A 24,426-nucleotide genomic window follows, 5' to 3' on the forward strand; every position below is an offset into this window, starting at 1 on the left:
AAGTAAACTTAATTTTTTTCCGGAAGTTTTTGATATGTTCACATGATGGCAAGATTTGGCCAGCAAATTAATTTATTTAACCTAAGTTTGATTAATTAGTTTGGGTTTGTGGATTTTGACTTGAGGGTACCAGTAAACTAAACTATTATTTGTATATTCATTAGTGTACAGTTGGGCCTCAATATATGCTGGTTTGATCTTTGTTTATTCATGATACTTATTTTTTCAGTTTTGGTATGATGTATATTCATATTTTCATTGAAAATGAAGTACTGTAATGTATATACAGTACAGTATTGTACTGTATACAAAACCTTAAAACATAGCATTTGATTTTGTCAGCTCAGGCAGATTGGTTTAAGCATTGCTTAAAGATAGTTGTACCCCATTAAAGCATTTTTACTTCAGGTTTTAAATTTACTGTGCAATTCATTCATCAACTAATAGGGATTTTTTTATTCTACAGCATCATTGAGTGTTGTTGCTTACGAACAAGTGTTTTGCTGTTACTATACGAAGTGTAGTGAATGACTTTCGTGTTATAAGTTGTCTGATCTTGTACTGAAGCTGTGTTGATATGTACAATTATCTCTATAAAGTAATATGTATTAAAATACCTTGATAGAAAGCAGTGAAAAGTAGTATTGCAGTTCAGTGAGTTATCTAGTGTGTTAGTTAACCACAGGTAGGTGCTGGTCAGTGAGTGGGTAGGTTATGAATTGACCCACCCTAGGGCAGCAAGCATGCGTGATTTCTCCCACTTAGCGCCCGTCTGTTACCTAACCCCACAAATAAAGAGGCCCAACTGTATTTGATTACTTTACTTGAAATTGTAGGATATTTGGTGTTGCCTATGGTCTTCTCTAGAAATTCAGATTGGAAATGCATGTGTGATATAACATATTGATTCAAGAGCTTTTTGAAAACTTTTTCCATATTGTATGTAAAAGTTTGAAAATGGTGGTTTCAAGAATGTTATAGTATGTTAATCTGACCATTTTTTTCGTAACTGTATCAGATATATTTTGCTTTTTCCAGAGAAGAACTGCAAGATAAATATGAAGGTCGGTTAGAGAAGGAGATGAGTGGGCCCCAATTTGAAATCATTAGTAAGATATTCAAAGGAATGTGTAACCGTAAAATTGTTACACCAGGAAACTTCATGGGGTAAGTGCTTGTCATATTCTTCATGTAGTTTGTCTTAGAATTCTTAAGCAGATTGAACTCTAGGTTAGCTGAATATCTGCTGATTCATATTTAGTAGAAAGTAGCTTCAGCATGATGATTTATTTTTATGTTTTTTAGCTTGCTAATAAATAATTTTGTAGTGGTTATTAGGGTAGTAATTCTGCCAAGGAACATTTGCTCCTATGTTGCTGGAAATTTGTTTATTACAAAAGATTAACCAAAATTGCAAAGTTTTACAAAGTGTAAGTATTTGAGGATAAGAATATAATTTTAGATAATACTTCACTCAACAGTTATGTGTGTTGTTGACCATATAAGGTCTAAAAAGTCTGAAAATAGTTTGGATGTAGTACTTGGTTTTTTTTCATCTAATAAGTTTTTTGAGATTGTATTATATATGACTTCCTTTCTTTCAATCTCAGTAATAACTAAATCTTCCTCTTGATTGTTAAGTGGGTGTTAGTCGTAACGTGTCCACCCTATTTTTGTTGGGCGTAGAAAAGTTGTACTCGTACCGGATGTGTTTCCTGGCACAGTGATCAGGTTATGGTACAGTACCCCTTCATTCTTTTTTTGCACCAGAGTTGCACCTAATATATTCATGCAGAAGTTTGGTTTTGGTATAGAGGTTGCACACCTATTGACAAGGCTGTTCCTCTTATCAATAAGGGGTGCTTAAAGTTCTTGATTTCACTTTCCTTGGCTATGCGGGGGTTGTTTGCGACATTTTGTAGCAATTTATGTCCAGTAAAAATAACCTAAGGTGCATGGTTGTACCAAGCTTAGGTAGTAATGAAGTGGCGTATGAGGTATTGAGTCTTCCAACTTTCTTGCCCATCTTGTGTTCATGCTGTTTCTCTTCATCCTCTCTTATTGAAAATTTTCTTCTTTAATTTTCAATCTCCAAAGGGAAGTATGTCTCGCACTGACTGTATATAAACTTTTTATTTGTGAAATTTTTACTTGTATAGTTGATTCTAAGTTTGAATTTTTCATAGGGAAAACATATTTTAGGTTAAGAATGGGTTAGAATTTGCAGTTCTGTTCATAAAGTATCTTTTAATCTCTTAACTTTATTTGATGATATAAAGTCACATTTCATGAGAAACATTTTAACAAAATATAAATTGGTAACATAAAATCCCTCTCTTACCTACTTATTTCTTATCTAATCAATAAGTATACTTTTCTTCAGATGAACTTTATTCTCCAGAAAATGATCACATCTGAAATATGAGATGGTGAAATAACAATAAAGCAGTGGGTGTCATGAAACCTTTAAATATACTCTATGCCCTCCCCTAATCATTGGGGTGCAGAAACAATGACGGATGGATTGTGTCAAAATAATATCAATAGGTGCACTCCTAAGAACAATATTGAGTCTGCAAATAGTCTTCTAACTATTTGGATGACTGCCGGGCTTGACGAATCAGATATTTGGATGGGTCTAAGTCAGTGCCCACTTCTGAAGCTCGGTTTGTTCTGGGGCTGGAGGCCACGCAGGGCCCTTGGGACGCGGCCAGATGTAATGGGGTGTGGGCCCAGTGATATTGAAGTGAGTGGAAAAGGAATGCTTTCAGTTGAAGGTTCTGGGCATGTCACAGATGGCCTGGGTTGTGCCTAAGATGTGGGAGGGGTGACATATCCAGAGCAATGCCGATTCATGACAGGTAACTCAGGTGAGTTGGGGCGAGTTGAGGACAAGTTGTTGGTGTTGGGCCAGGTAACAGATGAATGACTGCAAGTCACAACAGGAAGATATTTGTGCAGGGTGACCTGACCAGAGCCATCGACATGCACCACATACTGGTCAAACTTATGTACCTTGACAATAAGGAGTCTTGTACCATTTTGTAGGATTCGGACCAACTTGGTTCTGGATATGGACAGTCTCTCCCTCAACCAGCAGGGCCAGACTTCGGTTGTGTTCCGAGAGTTGCTAGGCTGTATAAATATGGTAGATCAAAACAAATTAATTACTTCATTTTAATTTAATCCTGTGTTGTATTTTGTCGTCTACAAAATTACAGGAATAGATGTTATTCATATTGTGTTACTGTAGCTTAGTGCATTAGATTATAAAGTTAATTTAACATAGTAAGAAAATTCCATCAATAGATTTAATGCTAATTGTGGCTTATGATGAAAATTATCTTTAACAGACACTCTGGGACACCAGCCATCAGTTGTTCTTACAAAGCCGCAGCTGGTTATCTTTACCCATTAGAACGTGGCTTAATATATGTTCACAAGCCACCTGTTCATCTTCGTTCTGATGAAATCACTTCAGTCAACTTTGCAAGATCAGGATCTACAACCAGGTCCTTCGATTTTGAGGTGAGAAGTTTTACCATTATGTAAGCCTTAGGTAGCTGATTAAGTCATATTAGTGTTGTTGAGCCTTCAGTCTTTCAGAATAAGCTAAATTACAATTATCATTGTGTTTTTCCCCAGGTGTATCGATACTATCTACCTCGTATCACTAGATACACTATGTAGTTAGTTTTAATCAAACATCCTCTATTTTGAGGTCATTACATATTTGTTGTATAGATTGACATTAGTTTAAAAATTCTCTCTCTCTCTCTCTCTCTCTCTCTCTCTCTCTCTCTCTCTCTCTCTCTCTCTCTCTCTCTCTCTCTCTCTCTCTCTCTTTTTTTTTTTTTTTTTGGGTGTGTGCACCATTTGTACGCAAAAAAGAATGACTTGCGAAATGTGTAATCCTCGTTTTTCTTGCAAGAATTGAAAGGAAACACTAACTTACCAGGCAAAAGTATTTAATTTTTGTAATGTAAAAGAAAATATAATATTTCTAAGAAAATATTTGTCCTATTGGTGTACTTTCATTAGATAAATATTGATCTATTATCAGAGATGAAATAGAACTAGTGTAGAATCAAATTTACGCTAAGTAGTACTCATAACCTATTCACACAAAATACTTTGTATCGTTACTTGATATTTCGATAAAGAGAATACAAACATTACTTATTAGCCTAATGGAAGGAGGTCGCTATATTGCCCACTCGCTCTCCGGTGGTAATATGACGTCACCCGACATATGATATGAACTCCACAGGTATTAAAACCTTATGTATTTTTTTTTTTTACTGAAAATGGAGACTGTATATTATTAATAATAGAAAATACTAACTTACCAAGATAAATCAGTTCATTTTTATACAAGAAGATTTTTTTTCCAAGGAAAATTTTTTCTATTAGTAGACTACTTCCGACATACTTGTGATGTTCTGAGTAAAAAAGAATTGTTGTAGAGTCAAACAGTCATAAGTCAACATCTACCTGTATTAGAAATAATTTTGTTTTTAATGACTTACCTCCAGAGGTGCAAATTAATTTTATTTTTCATGTGAACTAGTGAAAGACATATATCTTTATGAATTAAACATGCTTTTGAACTTCTAATTTTCACAGGTTGAAATAAAAAATGGTGTTGTACATACATTCAGTAGTATTGAAAAGGGAGAATACAATCGTCTATTTGACTACGTCAATCAAAAGAAACTGCGAATTAAGAACAGAGGCAAGATGGTACGTATATATCACTTCAGTTTGTGTTTAATTTTAGTAAAAGTTTTATTTGTTTATAATTTATGCTCAAATCATTGCTTTTAGTTTGATGCATGATATGGAAAACAAGATCGCCTTTTTATGTATAGTATAAGATTTATTATTAATAGTGAATGGAAAGGTTAAATAGATAAATATTTTATGAATGTACAACTTCCCATGAACACTATTGAAAGTGCAGTACATGCATTTAGAATTGCAACATAATACCCATGTTTGTCATGGAAACCCATGAAAGAAAGATTATAAGGGACAATATTATACATTCCCTGTCTCTTGACCATGTGGAGAAAGTGAATTAAGATACTAAGCAAAAATTATAATCCACAAATACATAAATACATAAAACATTAATAATGATTTTGACCTGATAACAGTGAAAACGTTTTAATAGCCCCTAGATCAAAATCACTACAGTTTACTAATTATAAAACTATGAGGGTGGTAAATTAGACAGTAAGTGTTACCGATTTCTTACCCTTCCATGCACTCAAAATCTGAACTTTTGGTTAAAACTAGAAAATAGGTGCAAAGACTACTCAGCTAGAATATTTGGGAGGACAAAAGGCAGGAGAAACAAATGTTCCAATTAAAGAATGAGGTAAGTTTTAAAAACAAAAACAAAGAATAATGAGCAACTAAGTTGCCATACATTTGGTATTAGTTCTACTGTAGACATTTTAATTTAGGGTCCTATTGAATGGTGACAAAGCTGATATACAGTAAATTATTTTACTACATACTGCACAGTATACAAATTAAAGCTACACCTAGGGCTGGGGACCAGGCAATAGCTATAATGGGAATGTGGATACCTTCCTTGAAACAAGGCCAGCATAACTACTGTATTACCTACCAGGAGAAAAAGCTTCAAAGCTGATTTATCCAGTGGATTATGGAATGCAACATATTAGCTGTGCAGATATAGTTTGGTTAGGGGATATTATTTGCTCATGCCAATATTGCTACAGAACCTCCCCAAGGCCATGAATGCTTAAATGCCTGGGTAGTATAAGATGTAAATGGGTATGGTAAGTGAAGAGAACTAATGGGAAACAAAGGGAACAAGAGAAGTCCTGGGAATTATGGTCAGGTTCCAGTCAGCCATGCAGCACAGGACCCACAGAGGCTCTATCAGAGACCAGCTAGGTCATCCCCCCTTTCCAGTTCAAACTCAGTCAAATTTATAAAAACTATACCATGTGCATCGTCACCTACAGTTATTCATCACTTGGAATGAGCACTTGTTGAACCATTTTTTCCAAGAGGATAATTTAGGTATCAGTTATACTGTAAATACCCTTTGAGCATTCAAAATTATATATCTGGTGCCCAAGCATCCAATTCGGCCACAAAGAGTAGTTTTTATCTATTGCAATGATTTGTCTTTCGATTAGTTTCTTAAGTTGTCATGCTAATGTTAAATTTTAAAGTATTTTTGCTGTTACTTCTTGGTATGCAAGCTATGATAGTCTTAAAGTCAAATGACTTTATTAGATATAATCATTTTTGTGAGCTGGATGATGGTAATTTCTTTAATGTAATTTCCAGGAAATGGGAGGCAAGAATGATGACTTTGATAACAGTGATGCCGATGAGCCTGATCCTTATATGAGACGAGTTAGAGAGGAGGCTCAAGAACGTGATGATGGTGATGAAGACAGTAGTGAAGATGAAGATTTTGCTCCAGGAGAAGAAGGCAGTGATGTGGCTGAAGAGTAAGTATAGCAGCATATTTGTGTCTACAAGTATACTGTACAAACCTTTAGTCCGTTAAAATAGGGAATGTCTTCAGTGAAGTTGAAACGACTGCTGAATTTATTAATGACATAGTTAACAACAGTGCGAGTATTCCTGCTCACTTACCTTTCAAAGACTGCTTTTGTCTTTGGCCATAGCGAGTACCGACATACCGTAGCGACCTATTCGAAGACTATAATAATTTTTCCTTAAGAGTGAATGGTTTGTGATTTGATTTGATTATGGATATGAAACATGAAAGGGGGACGCTGTAGCCGATAATTGGTACACTGTTCATGGGTCCACACTTTTTTGCACTTCTTGTAAGTGCCATGAGTATTTGTAGTCATCCCTATGTGCTGGGTGCTGGTCGTGGCTTCCCGGTCAGTGGAAGGCTTTTTCTTTGAGGAAGAAAATTAAGGCTAAATCTTCTCTGGTGCAATCCTTGGCAGTGTCCAAGATAATGCCAGAGACATGATAGAACTTTTTTTCTCTTCATTGAGCTTTGTCAGGTTCTGAAGCTCCTAGTTAAACGCCCCTGGCTCCATCCCTTGTAAGTATTCTTCAGTAAACGCCCCTGGCTCCATCCCTTGTAAGTATTCTTCAGGAGCTGGAAGACTTTTGATCTGCATCGGCAAGTTTTTCAGCGTTTGATGGTGTTTGGGGTTCCCCCTGTGATTGTGGCACTCCAGGATGCATTGGAAGCTCTTTTGGAGCCGTGCAGATCCTTGCCTATGAGTTTGACCTAAGGAAGGCTTGGTCTTTCTTGAGTTTTGTATTAATGTCAGCAGTGTCCCTAGTGGTAATTCCTGCAGTGCAGCCTAAGCCCAAGAAGGCTGTTAAGAAAGCTCCTAGCATTGTGACATTGAAAGTGCCGCAGCTGTAAGCATGTATGAAAGCTCGAGGGCCATTGAAACCTGTTGGTGTCATCCCTGTGGTTGCTTCTTTACCTGTCACCTGGTTACTGTGGCTCCCTCCATCTCTGTCTTTAGTAGTTTGAACGCCAGTGAGTTTGCCTACCCTTTTGCTTGTGACAGTGACCCAGAGTTATGGGTACTGTTGGAGCAACCCCAGCGGTTTCTCCCTTTGGGGCGAGTGTCAACTCAGACCTTGACCTTTCTGTTCTTAGAGCTTGTGGGGAAAGTTTGTAAGAGAAAAAATTAGTCTTTCCTATTCTGATTCTTTTTCTAACAAAAAGTAGGGATTTAGGAAGGCCAGTTGTAACAAGTCCCGCAAAGGACTCTTGTCGACACAAACTCTCGTTTGGGGGAAGGGGGAGGGCTTCTGGGTGCTCCCTGGTCCCATGACATGCCCCCTTGAGAGGCTGGACTGATTACCCCAATATCCAGGCTGGTTGGAGATGCTCAGCCCTATGCAGTGCTATGCACTTTTTCCTTTGGCCAGATTGTGGATGAGCTCTGGTACAATCCACATCTCTTACCTGTAGGGGAATTACTTCCTATTTCTGTAATTAGAACACTTCGGTATCCCAAATTAAGAAAGTGGTACCTCTCGAGGATGCAGCCAGTGGTCGCAGGTTGGGGCTGAGAGGCTTTGTTCCAGTACGCATAAGCACAGAGCCAAAGGTTATTCCATCTCGGTCAGCAAAGTAAGGTTTTTTTTTCTTTTATTTTGGTAGAGTGAAGCAACAATTTGTATTAAAGGTTTTTTTTCTTTTATTTTGGTAAAGTGAAGCAACAATTTGTATTTGAATGTATTGTCTCTTGGGAGCATCAAATGTGTTGGTTCAAATCAAGGCAAGAAGTTTCAACTGGAGAATTCATATACCAGAGCCCCGTTCATACCGGAACCAAACTTGTACTTCAGTGAGTAACGGGAACCAGACCATTCAATTACAATATACAGTGCCAGGGTATTGCTATGCTAGTCACTACCCCATAAGTAGTTCATTCTTCATCTCTGGTGATCTAAGTCAAAAAAAGAACCTCTTCAACATTTTTTACTAGAGCCGTTTTGATATTGGTCCAATTTCATTGATCTGTAATCTTCTTACACTCATTCTGTTCGACTAGAGCTGGGGCTAGAGTAACAATGACTAGAACTACTGTACTGTACTATCATTTACAATGGTTCCAACATGCAGAGAAAATTTTAGAAATCAGAATACTGTACATGAATATTCAGAGTTGGCTATGCACATGGGCTGAAGAACTGTAGTACTGGGTTTGGGTTTTTCCCTCCAGTCCCCACTTTTTTTCTTTAGCCCAGGAATTCTGTTTTCCCAATCTACTATGTCTCAAGTCTATCTAACTACTAGTACCAAGTAATATTTCTGTTAGGGACCTGAGGATCTACTTGCCAGTGTATGCTGGTGTACAGTTCTATCTTTTATCTTGATTTTAAAGAAAATGTAGAATCTAGGCCTGTTGGCTAGTTAAAAGTAATGAGTTGTTTGATAAAATTTTGTTTTTGAAAGTTTTCCCCTTTTTTTTTCTCTACAGATATGATAGTTATGCTGGTGACAGTACAGACTCTGACGATTCAGAAGCTGGCTCTGGGTCAGATGCTGGTGCAAAGAAGAAAAAGAAAGAGAAAAAGGAACCTAAGGTTTGCATTTTTTATTTGTTAATGTTTATATAGTCTTCTAGTTACCCATATGAGCCATTAAGTGTTGTTAAGGGGAAATAAATGTTTATTTTTTTTTTTTTTTTTTTTAGTAAATTTATCATAGCTGTTTTAGCCAGTAAGGCTGTTTGTATCTATTCAGTGAATCTTGGGTATTCTTTGTGGTTATTTTAGGTAGTACTCGAATGAATATCCTGACTTTCGGGGAATTGTGATTTTTGGTGCTTAATTTATTTTGGAATCTTTCTCAAGTGTTACGTATATGAATGTTTTGAATCCCATGCTTGGAAATGTTATAATTCACTAGTTTTTTGTTTTAGTAAAGTGGCTTGTATACTGAACCACCAGAATAACTCCGTAAGGTGAAATTAAACATAAAAAAATTTCAAGTTGGCTTCGTGCCAGAAAATTCAAGGGCAGTAGCTGTTTTCATACTTTAGCAACTAGATTAAAACTGGCAAGTGAAATTAATTGTTTCAATACTCTCATAATGCTTCCCTATTGAAGCCAGCTAAATGTTGATGCATACTCTAAAAATCTAAAATTTATTATTTGTTCACGAATAGCCATGCCATTCTAGTCAAGTACTGTGTTCTTATGGCGATGTTTGACAAAAAGATGCTTAGGTAAATCAAATATTAATGGTCATTTCAGTTGTCTTGTTGATATTGTTATATTCATATGAGACATGAATTATTTATGCAATATTCATAAATTTACAGTATACTGTATTTCCATTGCTTATATTATTAAAATAGCTATTTGTGGTTTGCTTTTTTTGAACTGTTACATAAAAAAATGAACAGGAAATCTTATAGACTCCTAGTTAAGTTGATCATATATTAATTTAATGCTAAATAGTTCCTATTATGGAATGGAAACAGTTAATTATAATGCATTTGTTTAACTGGTAAGTTAATTCAATTTCACTTTTTACAGAAACCCAAATCAAAGACTGTCTCGGAAAAGCCACGAAAAAGGAGGCAAAAGAAAGAAAAGGATGAGAACAAACCCAAGCGTCCACAGTCTGCATACTTCCTCTGGTTGAATGAGCATCGAGAACAAATAAAGGAGGAAAATCCAGGAATTAGCATCACAGAAATATCAAAGTTGGCTGGTAAAAAATGGAAAGAACTTGATGATAAGAAAGTAAGTTTTATATTTAGTACCTTTTATTTTCTTTATAAATGCTTATACGTATATGCCTTAAAAGTGCTTCTATTTTAATATTTGAGGAATGTTTTTTATGAAGTATGCAGATCGGTAGTCCTGTATTTGGTTTTTAGTTTTCTTGATTTTTTTTCTCAGGAATGGGAAGAAAAGGCAGCAGAGGGTAAGGTAGAGTATGAAAAGGCTATGAAGGAGTACAAAGCTTCTGGTGGTGGTGGTGGTGCTGCTGCTCCAGCCAAGTCCAAGACTCCAAAGAAGACTTCAAAGAAACCTCCAAAAGAAAGCCTTTCACCCAGCAAAGCTATGTCAAATAAAGAGTTCAAATCAAAGGAGTATATTGAAGACTCTGGGGGTGACAGTAGCAGTGATGCCAGTGATGACAAACCCTTGAAGAAAAAGGCAAAGAAAGAGGTATGGTGATTCGAATCTTACTCTAGTTTGTTTTTAGAGGTTTTGTCAAATTGGAAGTTGAAGTTTGTTAGTCCTGTTAATAACTAGAGTTATTTGGTGTATTAACTCCCTTGGTATTTGCTTTGTAAGCTGGTTGGTAATTATTGACCAATTGCAATTCTAAAAAAGTCATTAGCGTGTTAATCAAGAGGCCCTTTTTTTCAAACAAACAGTTGGGAGTGGGTGGGTCGATTTTTAGCATTATTATTGATTTTTTTAAGGTAGATCTCAAGGAGTTGTTGTTGATGGGCACCATAGTGAGTATAGGAATGTGATGTCTGGTGTTCCACAGGGTAGTGTTCTTGCCTTATTACTTTTTATACTATATACACATGACATCATGACATGTGGTTTGGCCTAGAAAACAAGCTTGTTGCATATGCAGATGATGCTACTCGCTTTGCATCAATTCCATCCCCTGAATGTATATTTGGGGTTGTTGTATCCCTTAATAGAGATCTAGCTAAAATTAGTGCATGGTGCAAATTCGAGGTATGAAGTTGAATCCTAACAAAACTCAAAGTATGATTGTATGTAGGTCAAGGACAGTGGCTCCTGAACATCCGGATCTCACATACATATACCAAGGCACTTCCCCCAATTTGGTGGGGTAGCCGACATCAAACAAATGAAACAAAAAAGGGGACCTCTCCTCTCTACATTCCTCCCAGCCTGACAAGGGACTCAACTGAGTTTGACTGGTACTGCTACGGTGCCACAGCCCACCACAGATAAAGCTTTTTAATGCTGAATCCCCTACTGCTGGTACCTCCGCGGTCATCCAAGGCACCGGAAGAAGCAGCAGGGCCTACTGGAACTGCATCACAATTGCTCCCCATTCATTCCTATTTCTAGCACACACTCTTGCCTCTCTCACATCTATCCTCCTGTCACCCAGAGTTTTCTTCACTCCATCCATCCACCCAACCTTGGCCTTCCTCTTGTACTTCTCCCATCAACTCTTTTATTCATCACCTTCTTTAGCACAGACAGCCATTTTCCATTCTCTCAACATGGCCAAATCACCTGAACACATTCATATCCACTCTAGCTGCTAACTCATTTCTTACACCCGTTCTCACCCTCACTACTTCGTTCCTAACCCTATCTACTCGAGATACACCAGCCATACTCCTTAGACACTTCATCTCAAACACATTCAATTTTTGTGTCTCCGTCACTTTCCTTTCCCACAACTCCGATCCTTACATCACAGTTGGTACAATCACTTTCTCATACAGAACTCTCTTTACATTCATGCCCAACCCTCCGGATCTCAGTATTGATCAATTTTTTTTTAACTTTGTATGACTTAAAATTTTAGGTGTGATTCCCTACAGCAAATTTGCTTTTGAGAAACACATTAGGTCTGTGTCTTCTTCAATTGCACAAATTGGCTTATTGAGAAGGTCTTTTGAGATTTTCGGTGATCAATCTATTCTGAAGAAGTGTTTCAATTCTTTCATTCTACCTTATGAGTATTGTTCTCCTGTCTGGTCTTCAGCTGCTGATTCTCATCTTAATTTGTTGGACAGAAACTTACGGCCTATTAAATTTCTTATTCCTGATCTAGATATTAATATTTGGCACCGTCGTTTAATTAGTTCATTATGCATGTTGTATAAGATTTTTAGATTTTTCATAATTCTGACCATCCTTTACATTCAGATCTTCCTGGACAATTCAATTGTGTTCGTAATACTAGTGAGGCAGTTAATTCTAATAGCCAGGCCTTCTCCATCATTAGGCTCAATACTACACAGTATTCTAGAAGTTTTATTCCAGCTATGACCAAGTTGTGGAATGATCTTCCTAATTGGATAGTTGAATCAGTAGAACATAAAAGTTCAAAGTTGCAGCAAATGTTTTCATGTTGAACAGGCTGACATAAGTCTTTTTATAGTTTATATTTGACATATCTGTTTTGACGTTACTGTTTGTAGAATTATTTATTGTTAATTGTTCTCATCATTTATTTATTTCCTTATTTCCTTTCCTCACTGGGCTACTTTTCCCTGTTGGAGCCCTTGGGCTTGTATCATCTTGTTTTTCCAACTAGGGTTGTGACTTGGCTAGTAATAATAATAATAATAACCGTGTTCTCCCAATACAACTGATCTTCCCTCAATATCTTGAGCTCATTACTTACCCAGGCTGAAATACCAATTAATACATGTTAAGGTCAAGGTCGAGCAAAAAGTCGAGAAATAAGCTGGTGCGGCGGATGTCTGCGCTCAACTGAGTGCCCCTCTAGTTTCTTAATGGTATCCCAGGGGATGGGTTTAATAAAAAATGTGATCTAGTAGCTCAGAATTTTTCTCTACTAATAGAAAATAATTCTTGATGGTTTTGTATTGCCCATCAAAAGAGGCTTGCAAGACTTTCCTAAAGATAATACATACATACATATACCAAGGCACTTCCCCCAATTTTGGGGGGGAAGCCGACATCAAACAAATGAAACAAAAAAGGGGACCTCGCCTCTCTATGTTCCTCCCAGCCTGACAAGGGACTCAACTAAGTTTGGCTGGTACTGCTAGGTTGCCACAGCCCACCCTCCCCCGTTATCCACCACAGATGAAGCTTCATAACGCTGAATCCCCTACTGCTGTTACCTCTGCGGTCATCCAAGGCACCGGAGGAAGCAGCAGGTCCTACTGGAACTGCGTCACAATCGCTCGCCGTTCATTCCTATTTCTAGCACGCTCTCTTGCCCCTCTCACATCTATCCTCCTATCACCCAGAGCTTTCTTCACTCCATCCATCCACCCAAACCTTGACCTTCCTCTTGTACTTCTCCAATCAACTCTTGCATTCATTACCTTCTTAAGCATACAGATAGATTAAGTTTCGATATGCTGTTGCATTGTCCATTCTTAAAATTACCCAATCTAAAAATTAAAGCTCAATATTCACTCTGCTGCTCAAGGAATCGCTGGAGTTTCTCTTCCATAATTCCCATATTTTTGAAACAATTGAATGGATATGCTGAAAGTAATTTATTCCTTACTTTGCTGTTTGGCTTATGCAAAGGCCTTGGAACTTATGTTACTTTTCCTAAAATCTTTATTGTTGTGCACAAATCTATTTATTGCGGTCTTGAATTAAGTAGGATTTGTCTTGTTGTGTGCTGCTGTTGACTGTTATTCATGAAGTCCTTTCTTTGTTCATGAAAAGGGAGGGAGTAGATAGGTAATTTTTAGTATTATTGAATTTCGAATAAATAGATTGCAAGAGTAGTTGATGGATTTTGGCTACTTAGTTCCTCCAGCCCTCCAACATGAGGCCGAAGATTCTACCTTCACTGATCCTTAGCTTCAGACTTCACTCCAGCTATTGAAGATTGCTCTGGCTGATGCAAGGCGGTTACTTACCGAGATCTCTCGTCCTGGTCATTTGCCGTTTCCCCTTTCGAGCATTCTTGGTTCACGAGCAGCTCTTCATTCCTGACAAGTTAATCTGCCAGAGCATACACCCAGCCATCTGTCTGCTCTTCGCACTCGCATGTACTTCCACTGTTGTTAGGAACATACTCCCCAATCTTTGGTGAAGTTATGGTACGTCTTGCCTCACAATGACCGTTGGGTCTTGCTCCTCCAGATAGAAAAGTTATTACCTTCTATCCTAAGGGGTCATAGTCTCAGATACACAAAGATCAATGTATTGCATCATGTTCAGAGAACCAACCAAGAGTTGGCTCAGGCTCAGCAGAGCATCCACAGCCCTGTAAACACCCCATGTGTGCAATACTACAACCCTCGAGTGTGCAACGCACCCAAGTGTTTGCATTTTGAATATACACGCACCGCTTCAACTGTGAATCCAAGGGATCGTTGGTCTTAAAGTATCTCATTATTACCACAACGGACTCTGTTTTCCTTTCCAGCCATTTGGTTGGAGGGTGACACTAGTTACTAGGCTTATTCTCGATGTTGTTTGACCGCTCATAAGGACGATGCTTCAGTTTTAGGATTTTCTCCATTTCCTTGGGTTGCTCCTCAGTAGTCACACATTGGCTGATTGCAGCCCCTAAGTGTTCACCTCTCTCGCCTTCAGAGCTGCTACAAATTTGTAGGTTTCGACCTGATCCTTCGTCATCACTGCATATAGACGTAACGCTTTCAAGGGGATATATAAGTTGACAAGAATCTATATCTCATTCTCCAGTGGAGGAAGATGTTAAGGCCTCTCCTCCTCCCGACTTAACAATCTGACCCTACTTCTCTGAAGTGTGCAGCCAGTTATAGTTGTTCACATTCTCCATTGGTTTCTTCAACTCTCATCCCAGATGTCCAACAAGAACGGAAGGATATTCCGGAGAAGCGTAAAACTTGGCAGTTTAGTGAACAGGAGCCTTCTCCTTTGCGAGGTGATCATCCCCCATTACTCTTGGCATTTCCTCAAGGTGGAACCTTTAGACCAAGCAAGAGTAATCTTTTATTAAGGCCCTGAGCATCATTAGACATATTAGTGGCCCCCTGCACCAGTAATCGGGAGATTTACTTTAGTGGTTTTTTTCCTGTAATTTCAGAATTTTCCACGGGTCTCAATAGGCTCTTGGCACTTTTACGACAAGTGGCGACGTAGCTTTCAGATTCAGATCTTTCATGGCAATTCTTTATGCCAGGGGTGTTTCCATGTTGGCATTCCAGGCTTGCTCCTTGCTGGATCACTGGTCAAGAGAAGTGACCTTATTTTACATTGCAAGTATTTTTATTGGAAAAGTAGGCTGCCTTATGCTATAAAAATCTGTAGGATCCTACTGTTCAAAAACAATATTGGAGCCAAGGGCCTGGATTTCATGTTGCAACTGCATTCTTAAACATAGGGGTGTAGTCTTGAGTAAATTTGTCCATCAGACGGCAAGTACAGACTCGCTAGCCTTAAACCTGGCACTAACCAAACACCCTACGTTGTTGCCACAGCTGCTTTAAAGTCACTTTAAGGAAGTGAGTAATTTAAAGGGGTCAGAGACAAACTTCGCCCTGCTTTGCTCCAATTACCACAAGGAAGGATAAGTACAGTATTCTGATCTACCATTACAGACTGAAAGGTCTTGGTAAGATGAGTAATTTGTCATGTGAAGGGGAGCACCCTACCAGTCAATTTACTATGGCTACTAGAGGAGTTGGTGGAAGGTTGTTGCAAGCAGTAAAAAGTTTCTACAAAGGTAGTAAAGCATGTATTAGGATAGGAAATGAAGTGAGTAATTGGTTTCCAGTGAGAGTGGGGCTGAGACAGGGATGTGTGATGTCGCCGTGGTTGTTTAACTTGTATGTGGATGGAGTGGTGAGAGAGGTGAATGCTCGAGTGCTTGGACGAGGATTAAAACTGGTAGACGAGAATGACCATGAATGGGAGGTAAATCAGTTGTTGTTTGCGGATGATACTGTACTGGTTGCAGACACAGAGGAGAAGCTTGGCCGATTAGTGACAGAATTTGGAAGTGTGTGTGAGAGAAGGAAGTTGAGAGTTAATGTGGGTAAGAGTAAGGTTATGAGATGTACGAGAAGGGAAGGTGGTGCGAGATTGAATGTCATGTTGAATGGAGAGTTACTTGAGGAGGTGGATCAGTTTAAGTACTTGGGGTCTGTTGTTGCAGCAAATGGTGGAGTGGAAGCAGAATGAAGGTTGCAAAGTGTTGGGGGCAGTTAAGGGAGTAGTAAAAAATAGAGGGTTGGACATGAATGTAAAGAGAGTTCTATATGAGAAAGTGATTGTACCAACTGTGATGTATTGATCGGAGTTGTGGGGAATGAAAGTGATGGAGAGACAGAAATTGAATGTGTTTGAGATGAAGTGTCTAAGGAGTATGGCTGGTGTATCTCGAGTAGATAGGGTTAGGAACGAAGTGGTGAGAGTGAGAATGGGTTTAAGAAATGAGTTAGCAGCTAGAGTGGATATGAATATGTTGAGGTGGTTTGGCCATGTTGAGAGAATGGAAAATGGCTGTCTGCTAAAGAAGGTGATGAATGCAAGAGTTGATGGGAGAAGTACAAGAGGAAGGCCAAGGTTTGGGTGGATGGATGGAGTGAAGGAAGCTCTGGGTGATAGGAGGATAAACGTGAGAGAGGCAAGAGAGCGTGCTAGAAATAGGAATGAATGGCGAGCGATTGTGACGCAGTTCCGGTAGGCCCTGCTGCTTCCTACGATGCCATAGATGACCGCGGAGGTAGCAGCAGTAGGGGATTAAGCATTATGAAGCTTCATCTGTGGTGGATAACGGGGCAGGGTGGGCTGTGGCACCCTAGCAGTACCAGCTGAACTCAGTTGAGTCCCTTGTTAGGCTGGGAGGAATGTAGAGAGTAGAGGTTCCCTTTTTGTTTTTGTTTCATTGTTGATGTTGGCTACCCCTCAAAATTGGGGGAAGTGGCTTGGTATATGTATGTATGTACTAGAGGAGAGATATTGTTACCACTAAGTTCTTATCTAACATATATGTTGTTGGGTCTTTTGCATAGTTTAGTTTATAAATGTCAGTTTTCATCCAGTATGCACTCACTTCTGATCAGTGTTAGTTCCCTGAAAGGCACATGGTTAATTTATCTATTTTGCAATTCCCTTAGTTTGTGTAACATTTAGGAGCCAGACTATGTACTCTCTCCCCTAGAGTGTAATTCACACTTAATGAATAGGAATTCTTGACATGGTTTCAGAGAATCTTTTTAGGTATATCTGATCAATATCACAAATTTTTAAGTAATTTGTATTTTTCCTAACATACTTACCTAGAACTACCTTCTTAGGAGTTACTGGTTAACTCTATCTAACCGACCAGCTTTTTGTATAGTTTACCCCCCTCTTCCCGTTTTCTACGGGGTCAACCTCTGGCAGTATGGTACGTGCCCTGAGGCGCCCCGGGGTTGGGCAGCGTGCTAGCTCAGGTCGAATCGCCAGTAAGTTTCGTTGGAATAGGTATTACTCGATCCTGCAGGTTCTCGGGGAAGGATGGGAGGGCCATAACCCGAAGGTAGTTCTAGGTAAGTATGTTAGGAAAAATACAAATTACTTAAAAATTTGTGATTTGTTCCAACACGGTTACTTACCTAGAACTACCTTCTTAGGAGACTTACACTTTAGGAGGTGGGAGTGTCCTGCAGGGATCGGGATTCGACGGGGAGGCACGCGAGAGAGGGACCCTCTAAGGAGGTCTTGGTTCCACGACCACTAGAAAACTGCACGGAAAGTAGGGGAAAACTATCCAAAAAACTCATTTAATGTCTAAATGGCTTACCTTTTCAAAACCAACTCCGATACATGTCCTCTTGAAGGGTGTTCCTTTCAGTGATTAAGGTCTTCTCAACATCGAGAGGGAACCTCTAAGGAGGTCTTGGTTCCACGACCACTAGAAAACTGCACGAAAAGTAGGGGAAAACTATCCAAAAAACTCAGTGTCTAAATGGCTTGCCTTTTCAAAACCAACTGCGATACATGTCCTCTTGAAGGGTGTCCCTTTCAGTGATTAAGGTCTTCTCAACATCTTCCTGGCCCGTTCGATCCGGGGAAGGAAAGAAAAGGGGGGGTGGGGGTTAAGGTTAAGGAAGGAACTAGTGTCTCTTGGCATTAACACCCCCGGTTACCCTGGGGCTATGACCTTAGATCTCTTGAAGGGCCGAAACGATTGGGCCAATGGAAAACTTGTCCAAGGATTTTCTCGTACAATCTTTGAGATAATGTTCCGTGAAGGTGGACTGTCTAGACCAGGTCCCAGCCTTCAGGATCTTACCTACAGCCATGTTTTTCTCGAAAGCCAAAGAGGTGCTCAGAGCCCTGATATCATGAGGTCTTGGTTTTCCTGGGAGAGGAGTCCCAGAAGCCTCGTAGGCCCTCCTTATCACCTGTCGCAGCCAGAAAGAGATAGAATTCTTCGAGACCGGTTTCTTCACTCGGCCTGTTGAGATGAATAAATTTTTGATCTGAGGGTGGTATTTTCTTACTGTTCTCACGGGACATAAGAGTAGATCCTTCGGGTTGTCGGATCGAGGGATGGCTGGCACCGAAAAACCCTCAAACCGAGGATCCCAACACGCTGGGTTCTGCGTTTTCGCCACAAAACTAGGGACAAACCCAAAGACAATTTCCCTCCACCCTTTGGAGTGTGAGACCTCGTAAGAGAGGCCGTGTAACTCGCTAACTCTCTTCGCCGAGGCCAGGGACAAAAGAAAAGCTGTTTTAAGGGTGAGTTCTCTGTCTAGTACGTCCCTGAGAGGTTCGAAGGGCGGCTCTGACAGAACTTTGAGAACTCTGGCTAGGTCCCACTGCGGAACCCGTACCTCCTGGGGGGGACATGATTGCTCAAAACTGCGGATGAGCATAGAGATGTGCCTTGAGGCTCCCAAGTCAATGCCCCTAAGAAGGAAGACTTGACCTAGGGCTGCTCGAACTTCTTTGATGGCCGGGATGGACGAACTCACGTCGTCTCTCAGGTACACCAGAAAGTCTGCAATGTCCTGGATCGACGCCCCTAAGGGCCTGATGTTTTTGGACGCACACCACTTCAGGAAGACTGCCCACTTTGCCTGGTGGACTACCGCCGAGGAACGCCGTAGATAACCCGACATCCTTGCCGCAGTTCTCGACGAGTATCCTTCTTTCTTCAGGAGCTTCTCGATAACCTCCACGCGTGAAGGCGGAGGGATCGAGGGTTTTCGTGCCACCTGTGAAAGTGAGGTTGACGAAGGAGGTCTGGCCTGTCCGGAAGCGGCCAAGGAGGACGAAGAGCTAATTCCTTTAGGTCTGCGAACCAGTCTCTCTCAGGCCACCAGGTCGCTACTAAAGTCATCGATAGGTTGGACGACACTCTCACTCTGTTCAACACTTGCCTGATCAAACTGAAGGGAGGGAAGGCGTACACATCGAGACCGTCCCAGGGATGTTGGAAGGCGTCCTCGAACGCTGCTGACGGGTCTGGGATTGGCGAACAGAACACGGGGAGTTGGCCATTCAGACGTGTAGCGAATAAGTCTATCACTGGGGAGCCCCACAATAGGATGACTGCTTGAGCTACCTCCGGGTGTAGGGTCCACTCCGAACCTATCACTTGACTCGCCCTGCTGAGGCCGTCGGCCATCACGTTCCTCTTTCCTGGAATGAACCTTGCCGTCAGTTCTATCCCTTCTTTTGTAGCCCACTCTAACAGTTCCGTGGCTAGGGCGCAGAGGGACCTTTGACATCATGCCTCCCTGTTTCTTTACATACGCCACTACTGTGGCGTTGTCGCACATTAACGCCACAGTGTTCCCTCGCAGGAAGTGTATGAACTGTCGACACGCCTTCAGAACCGCTATCATCTCCAGGATGTTTATATGGAGAGACGCCTCCTCGCTGGACCACTGCCCTTTTGTCGATTTTCCTAGCAGGTGTGCTCCCCAACCCTCCTTCGATGTGTCCGTGAACAGCAGCATCTCCGGGGGGTCGGAGGCGAAGGGCATTCCCTTCTCTGTGTTCGACCTGATGTTCCACCAAAGAAGGGTCTCTCATCTTCGGGAGGACTGGGACTATTTTGTGGGGCTCCTTGACTTGGGTCCACGACTCCTTCAGATTCCACTGTACCGGGCGGAGCCTGAGTCTCCCTTGCGGTACTAATTTTTCCTGCGAAACCAGATGACCCAGTAACTTCTGCCAGTCCTTGGCCCTCCTGGGTTGTCCCGTCAGGAAGGGTTGAAGGATACGTTCTAGGTTGGCTAACCTCTCCTCTGAGGGGAAGACCCTTACTAACTGGGTGTCCAGGACCATCGCCAAGTAAGTCATCCTGGTGCTGGGGACTAGTTGGGACTTCCCTAGATTGACCGTGATCCCTAACACCTTGCAGAGGTCGAGCAACATAACGCCTTGCTCCTTCAGTTGTTCCCTTGAGACAGAAAGAAGCAACCAGTCGTCCAGGTACCTGAGTAGACGTATGCCTTTCTCGTGTGCCCATGCCGAGATCGCGGCGAACACTCGTGAACACTTGCGGGGCCGTCGAGAGGCCGAAGCACAGGGTTTTGAACTGCAGGATACTGGACTCCCACTTGATTCTGAGGAGCTTTCTGCTGGAGGGGTGCACGGGGATTTGAAAATAGGCATCCTTGAGGTCGAGAGACATGAGGAAATCCCCCTCCCTCAAAGCTGCGATCACGGTCTTGGGGGTATCCATCTTGAAGTCCGTCTTTGAGACGAACTTGTTGAGGGCTGAGAAATCTATGACTGGCCTCCACCCTCCTGTCGATTTCTCCACAAGGAAGAGCTTGCTGAAGAAACCCGGGCCTGGGTTCTCCACTGTCTCCAAAGCTCCCTTGTCGATCATTGATGCTACTTACTCTTGTAGCGCCGACCTCTTCAAGGGGTCCTTTGGAACCAGCCACTCGGCCCTCTCGGCTGGGATGAGAGGGGGAGGTTCTTCTAGGAAAGGGAGTCTGTAGCCCTCCTTCAGGACCGTCACCGTCCAGGGATCCGCACCGAGATCCTGCCGTACTTGCCAAAAATGTCTGACGCATCCCCCTACTAGGGCCTCTCTTCCTACCTTCTGGAGGAGCGGCCAGATCTACCTCTCCTAGTGTTACCGTAGGAGGGTCTGTAAGCTGACTGAGGGCCTGCGGTGGCCCTACGGGTGGGCTGCTGCAAGGCTTAAAGCCAAGGGGCTGAAGGTGGTTCTCTTCGGGGCAGCAAGGGTGTGGCCTATGAGGGGTGAGGGACGTCCGTTGGGGCTCTCCTAAACGTGGCCTTCCTCATAGGGGGGGTGCCTAGGATCCGTTTCTCTCACTTTCCTCACCTTCTCCATAGTATTTTCCACCAAATTGATGTGGAAAATGTCATTCCCCCACACGGAGGAATTTCCTCAGTCTCCTTGCTTCTCTGTCCGGCAACTTCCGAACCAGTTTGCTCAGAACCGTATCCCTTTTCCTCAGGACCCAGTTCGAAGCCACCGACAGAGACTGGGATGATAAAAACCTAAAGGCCTTGCCCCCAAAGATAACAAGATCCCTCAGCATGGTCTGATTTTGTGGGAGGGAGAGGTCGTGGGATGCTTGAAACCCCACCAAAGCGCACGACCACCAATCTAACCAGGAGGACACGTAAACCAGGTCCTGAACCATGTCCTCCATCATAGATGCTTCTGACGGGAAAAAGCACACTGGGGCAGTGGAGGCCCTGTCTTCCGAGGCTCCCTGGTTCAGCGCGGTCACCGCTGCTTCTACCGCACGGGGACCACCGCGATGCCCTTTGGGAATGTGAAAGCACTTCTGGGATTTCAGGCCCGGAAGAAGCTTGGAGGAACTCTGGCTTCTGGGGGCCTCTGCTAGCCCTGCTAAGTATTCATCAATCTGCTCCATCCCCAACTTCACGTCTTGAGCGAGAGGGAGAGACTTTTATGGCTTTTGTTGTACCGGACTGTCGATCATCCTGGACAGTCCGGATAGTACGGCCTTTGCAGCTGAGGGCTTGGGTTCATCCAACCGGTGATGCCTCCGAATTAGGGCTAGAACCTTATGGTAGGAGGAGATGTCGTCAGTCGAGCATTCCCCTCCTTCAACCAGGTCTTCCGTCACCAGTTCCTCCGTATGGAGGTACGCCGTGACGGTGGGAAAAGCAACGCCCCGACGAGCCTGCCAGTGGTATGGGCTGCCCCGTGGAGACGAAGGCATCCGTCATGGGAGTACCAACGCCCTCCGAGCCTGCCAGTGGTATGGGCTGCCCCGTGGAGACGAAGGCACCCGTCATGGGAGCACGTTGTTCCACGGGGGGCTCCGCGGATGGGGGATCCATGCGGACCGACGGGCGCCCTTGGTGCTTAAGGAAGGCCTGCCTCCAAGGTGCCCATGGCCTTCCTTCATACTCCTTATATCCTTCCTAAGGGAAGAAGGGGCGGAGGCTACCGTCGGGTTGAACACTACACGGGGGGTCCCGGTTCGAGCCCTCTTGCCGGGCGGCTGGTCCGAAGGAGGAGATAAGAGGGCGACACAAAGAAGGCGAGGCTCTAGGGAGCCACCCGGAAGCGGCCGTGGCTGTGGAAAACCTAACTTGACTTACTCCTCTTCGCTTTCTTTTTAGAGGACTTAAACCTTTTCTTACCATGCCTCGAGCGGGAACGAGACTTCTCTTCTTGCGGGATTTCTCCCTCTTCCTAAGGTTCCTGTCCGAGGACGGAGCTCTCTGACCGGCCGACACGTCCAAGACTGCGGGGGGGAAATTCACGTCGTTTCTCAGGTGTGGGCGGTTGCAGAAACACGGGGGTAGCGTAGCCGAGGGAGCCGGAGGGGACCGCGCGAGCCCTTTACAGAGCCATTGCTCCACATCCTCTTCTCCTCTAACGGGAGACCTGAAGGGAGTCCTAGGGGCCACCCACGTGGTGGGGTCCGAAGACGACGAACAACCTTTTTCCGTGTCTCCCCCGGCTGTTGACGCACCTGAAACACGCCACGAGGCAGGGGAAGAATCGGCACTCGGCCTACCCCACGTTGGATCTTCCGAGGCGACGGGACCTGCGGGCACCAGGCCCTCGCCTCCTACCCACACTTCCGCACTACACTCAGGCCCCACACATGCCTGCCCCACACTGGACACTTCCCCCACAGGAATATCAGACTCTTAGGGAAGGGCAATGGGCCTCTTCCGCGCAACGGACTTACCTCGTCCCCTACTCTGGGTAGGGGAAGAAGGACGGGCGCTACGGTCTGCCGAGGCATCTGGCGAACCCACAGGCGAGGATATGCTGGAGTCCTTAGGCGACTTCTTAGCTGCCTCCTTCTTCTTCGTCCCGAAGAGCACCCACTGGATCTCAGTCCAATTAGCACACTCCGGGCACGTAGAGGTAGGGGAACACGCTTTACCCCTACACGTGGAGCACAAGGAGTGGGGATCAACCTCAGGCTTGGAAAGGAAAGCCCGGCAAGACTTCCAAGCCACAGGGCAAGGGCAACGACGAGGATGCTCCATAATGCAAAGCTAACACACCAAGAGACACAAGGATGTAAAGGGAAAGTGTAATGGAAACACGTGGGTAACACGCGGTTAGCACAAAGGATCGGGGGACACAAAGGGTCGCACAAGGTAAGAGAGAGCGAGCGAGATGTTTATCGCGTCACAACCAGAAACTTACTGGCGATTCGACCTGAGCTAGCACGCTGCCCGACCCCGGGTCGCCTCAGGGCACGTACCACACTGCCAGAGGTTGACCCCGTAGAAAACGGGAAGAGGGGGGTAAACTATACAAAAAGCTGGTCGGTTAGGTAGAGTTAACCAGTAACTCCTAAGAAGGTAGTTCTAGGTAAGTAACCGTGTTGGAACAAATCTAGATTTAAGTGTTAGTTTGATCCCTCTCATCAAATATCACACAATCCGCTTATGACCAATCTGGCTGAAGTGACTGAATAATTTGATAATATTTGTCTAGGTTATGATTTACTGTAGGTTGTTTTTACGAGGGAAAGTTAATTTATTTTTCTTCTGACAGGAATCTGAAGACGATGACGACGAAGATGCTGACGAGTCTGGATCCGATTAGAAAAAAACCTGAAAACTTATTTTTTTTTCCATCCATACCAAGTTACAGTCCTGTGGTAGATATCATTTATTTTTAAAATTGTGAACAAATTTAATTTATCCATAGCTTTTAAGGCATTTCTATGTATCAGATACTAGATTACATTGTAATGAGTTAATAAAAAAGTTTAAATAAGTTTTAGTTATCTATCTTGGATTCCCATTACATAAAATTTA

At 42.5% G+C, this 24,426-nt stretch overlaps 1 protein-coding gene across 1 annotated transcript in view; it reads left to right on the plus strand.

Annotated features, from left to right (window-relative positions):
• The window catches only part of Ssrp (structure specific recognition protein), a 42,417-nt gene extending 18,031 nt beyond the window's left edge, over positions 1-24,386 (plus strand). Inside the window, exons 7-14 of the mRNA XM_068364609.1 lie at positions 1,039-1,167; positions 3,354-3,528; positions 4,627-4,743; positions 6,334-6,500; positions 8,985-9,090; positions 10,048-10,257; positions 10,417-10,689; positions 24,161-24,386. Of these exons, the coding sequence (XP_068220710.1) occupies positions 1,039-1,167; positions 3,354-3,528; positions 4,627-4,743; positions 6,334-6,500; positions 8,985-9,090; positions 10,048-10,257; positions 10,417-10,689; positions 24,161-24,211 (1,228 nt within the window). The 3' untranslated portion in view covers positions 24,212-24,386. The remainder of the gene's footprint in view (positions 1-1,038; positions 1,168-3,353; positions 3,529-4,626; positions 4,744-6,333; positions 6,501-8,984; positions 9,091-10,047; positions 10,258-10,416; positions 10,690-24,160) is intronic.
• The last annotated feature ends 40 nt before the right edge of the window (positions 24,387-24,426 follow it).

This window comes from Palaemon carinicauda, chromosome 41 (assembly GCF_036898095.1).
Source record: "Palaemon carinicauda isolate YSFRI2023 chromosome 41, ASM3689809v2, whole genome shotgun sequence".
NCBI lineage: Eukaryota > Metazoa > Arthropoda > Malacostraca > Decapoda > Palaemonidae > Palaemon > Palaemon carinicauda.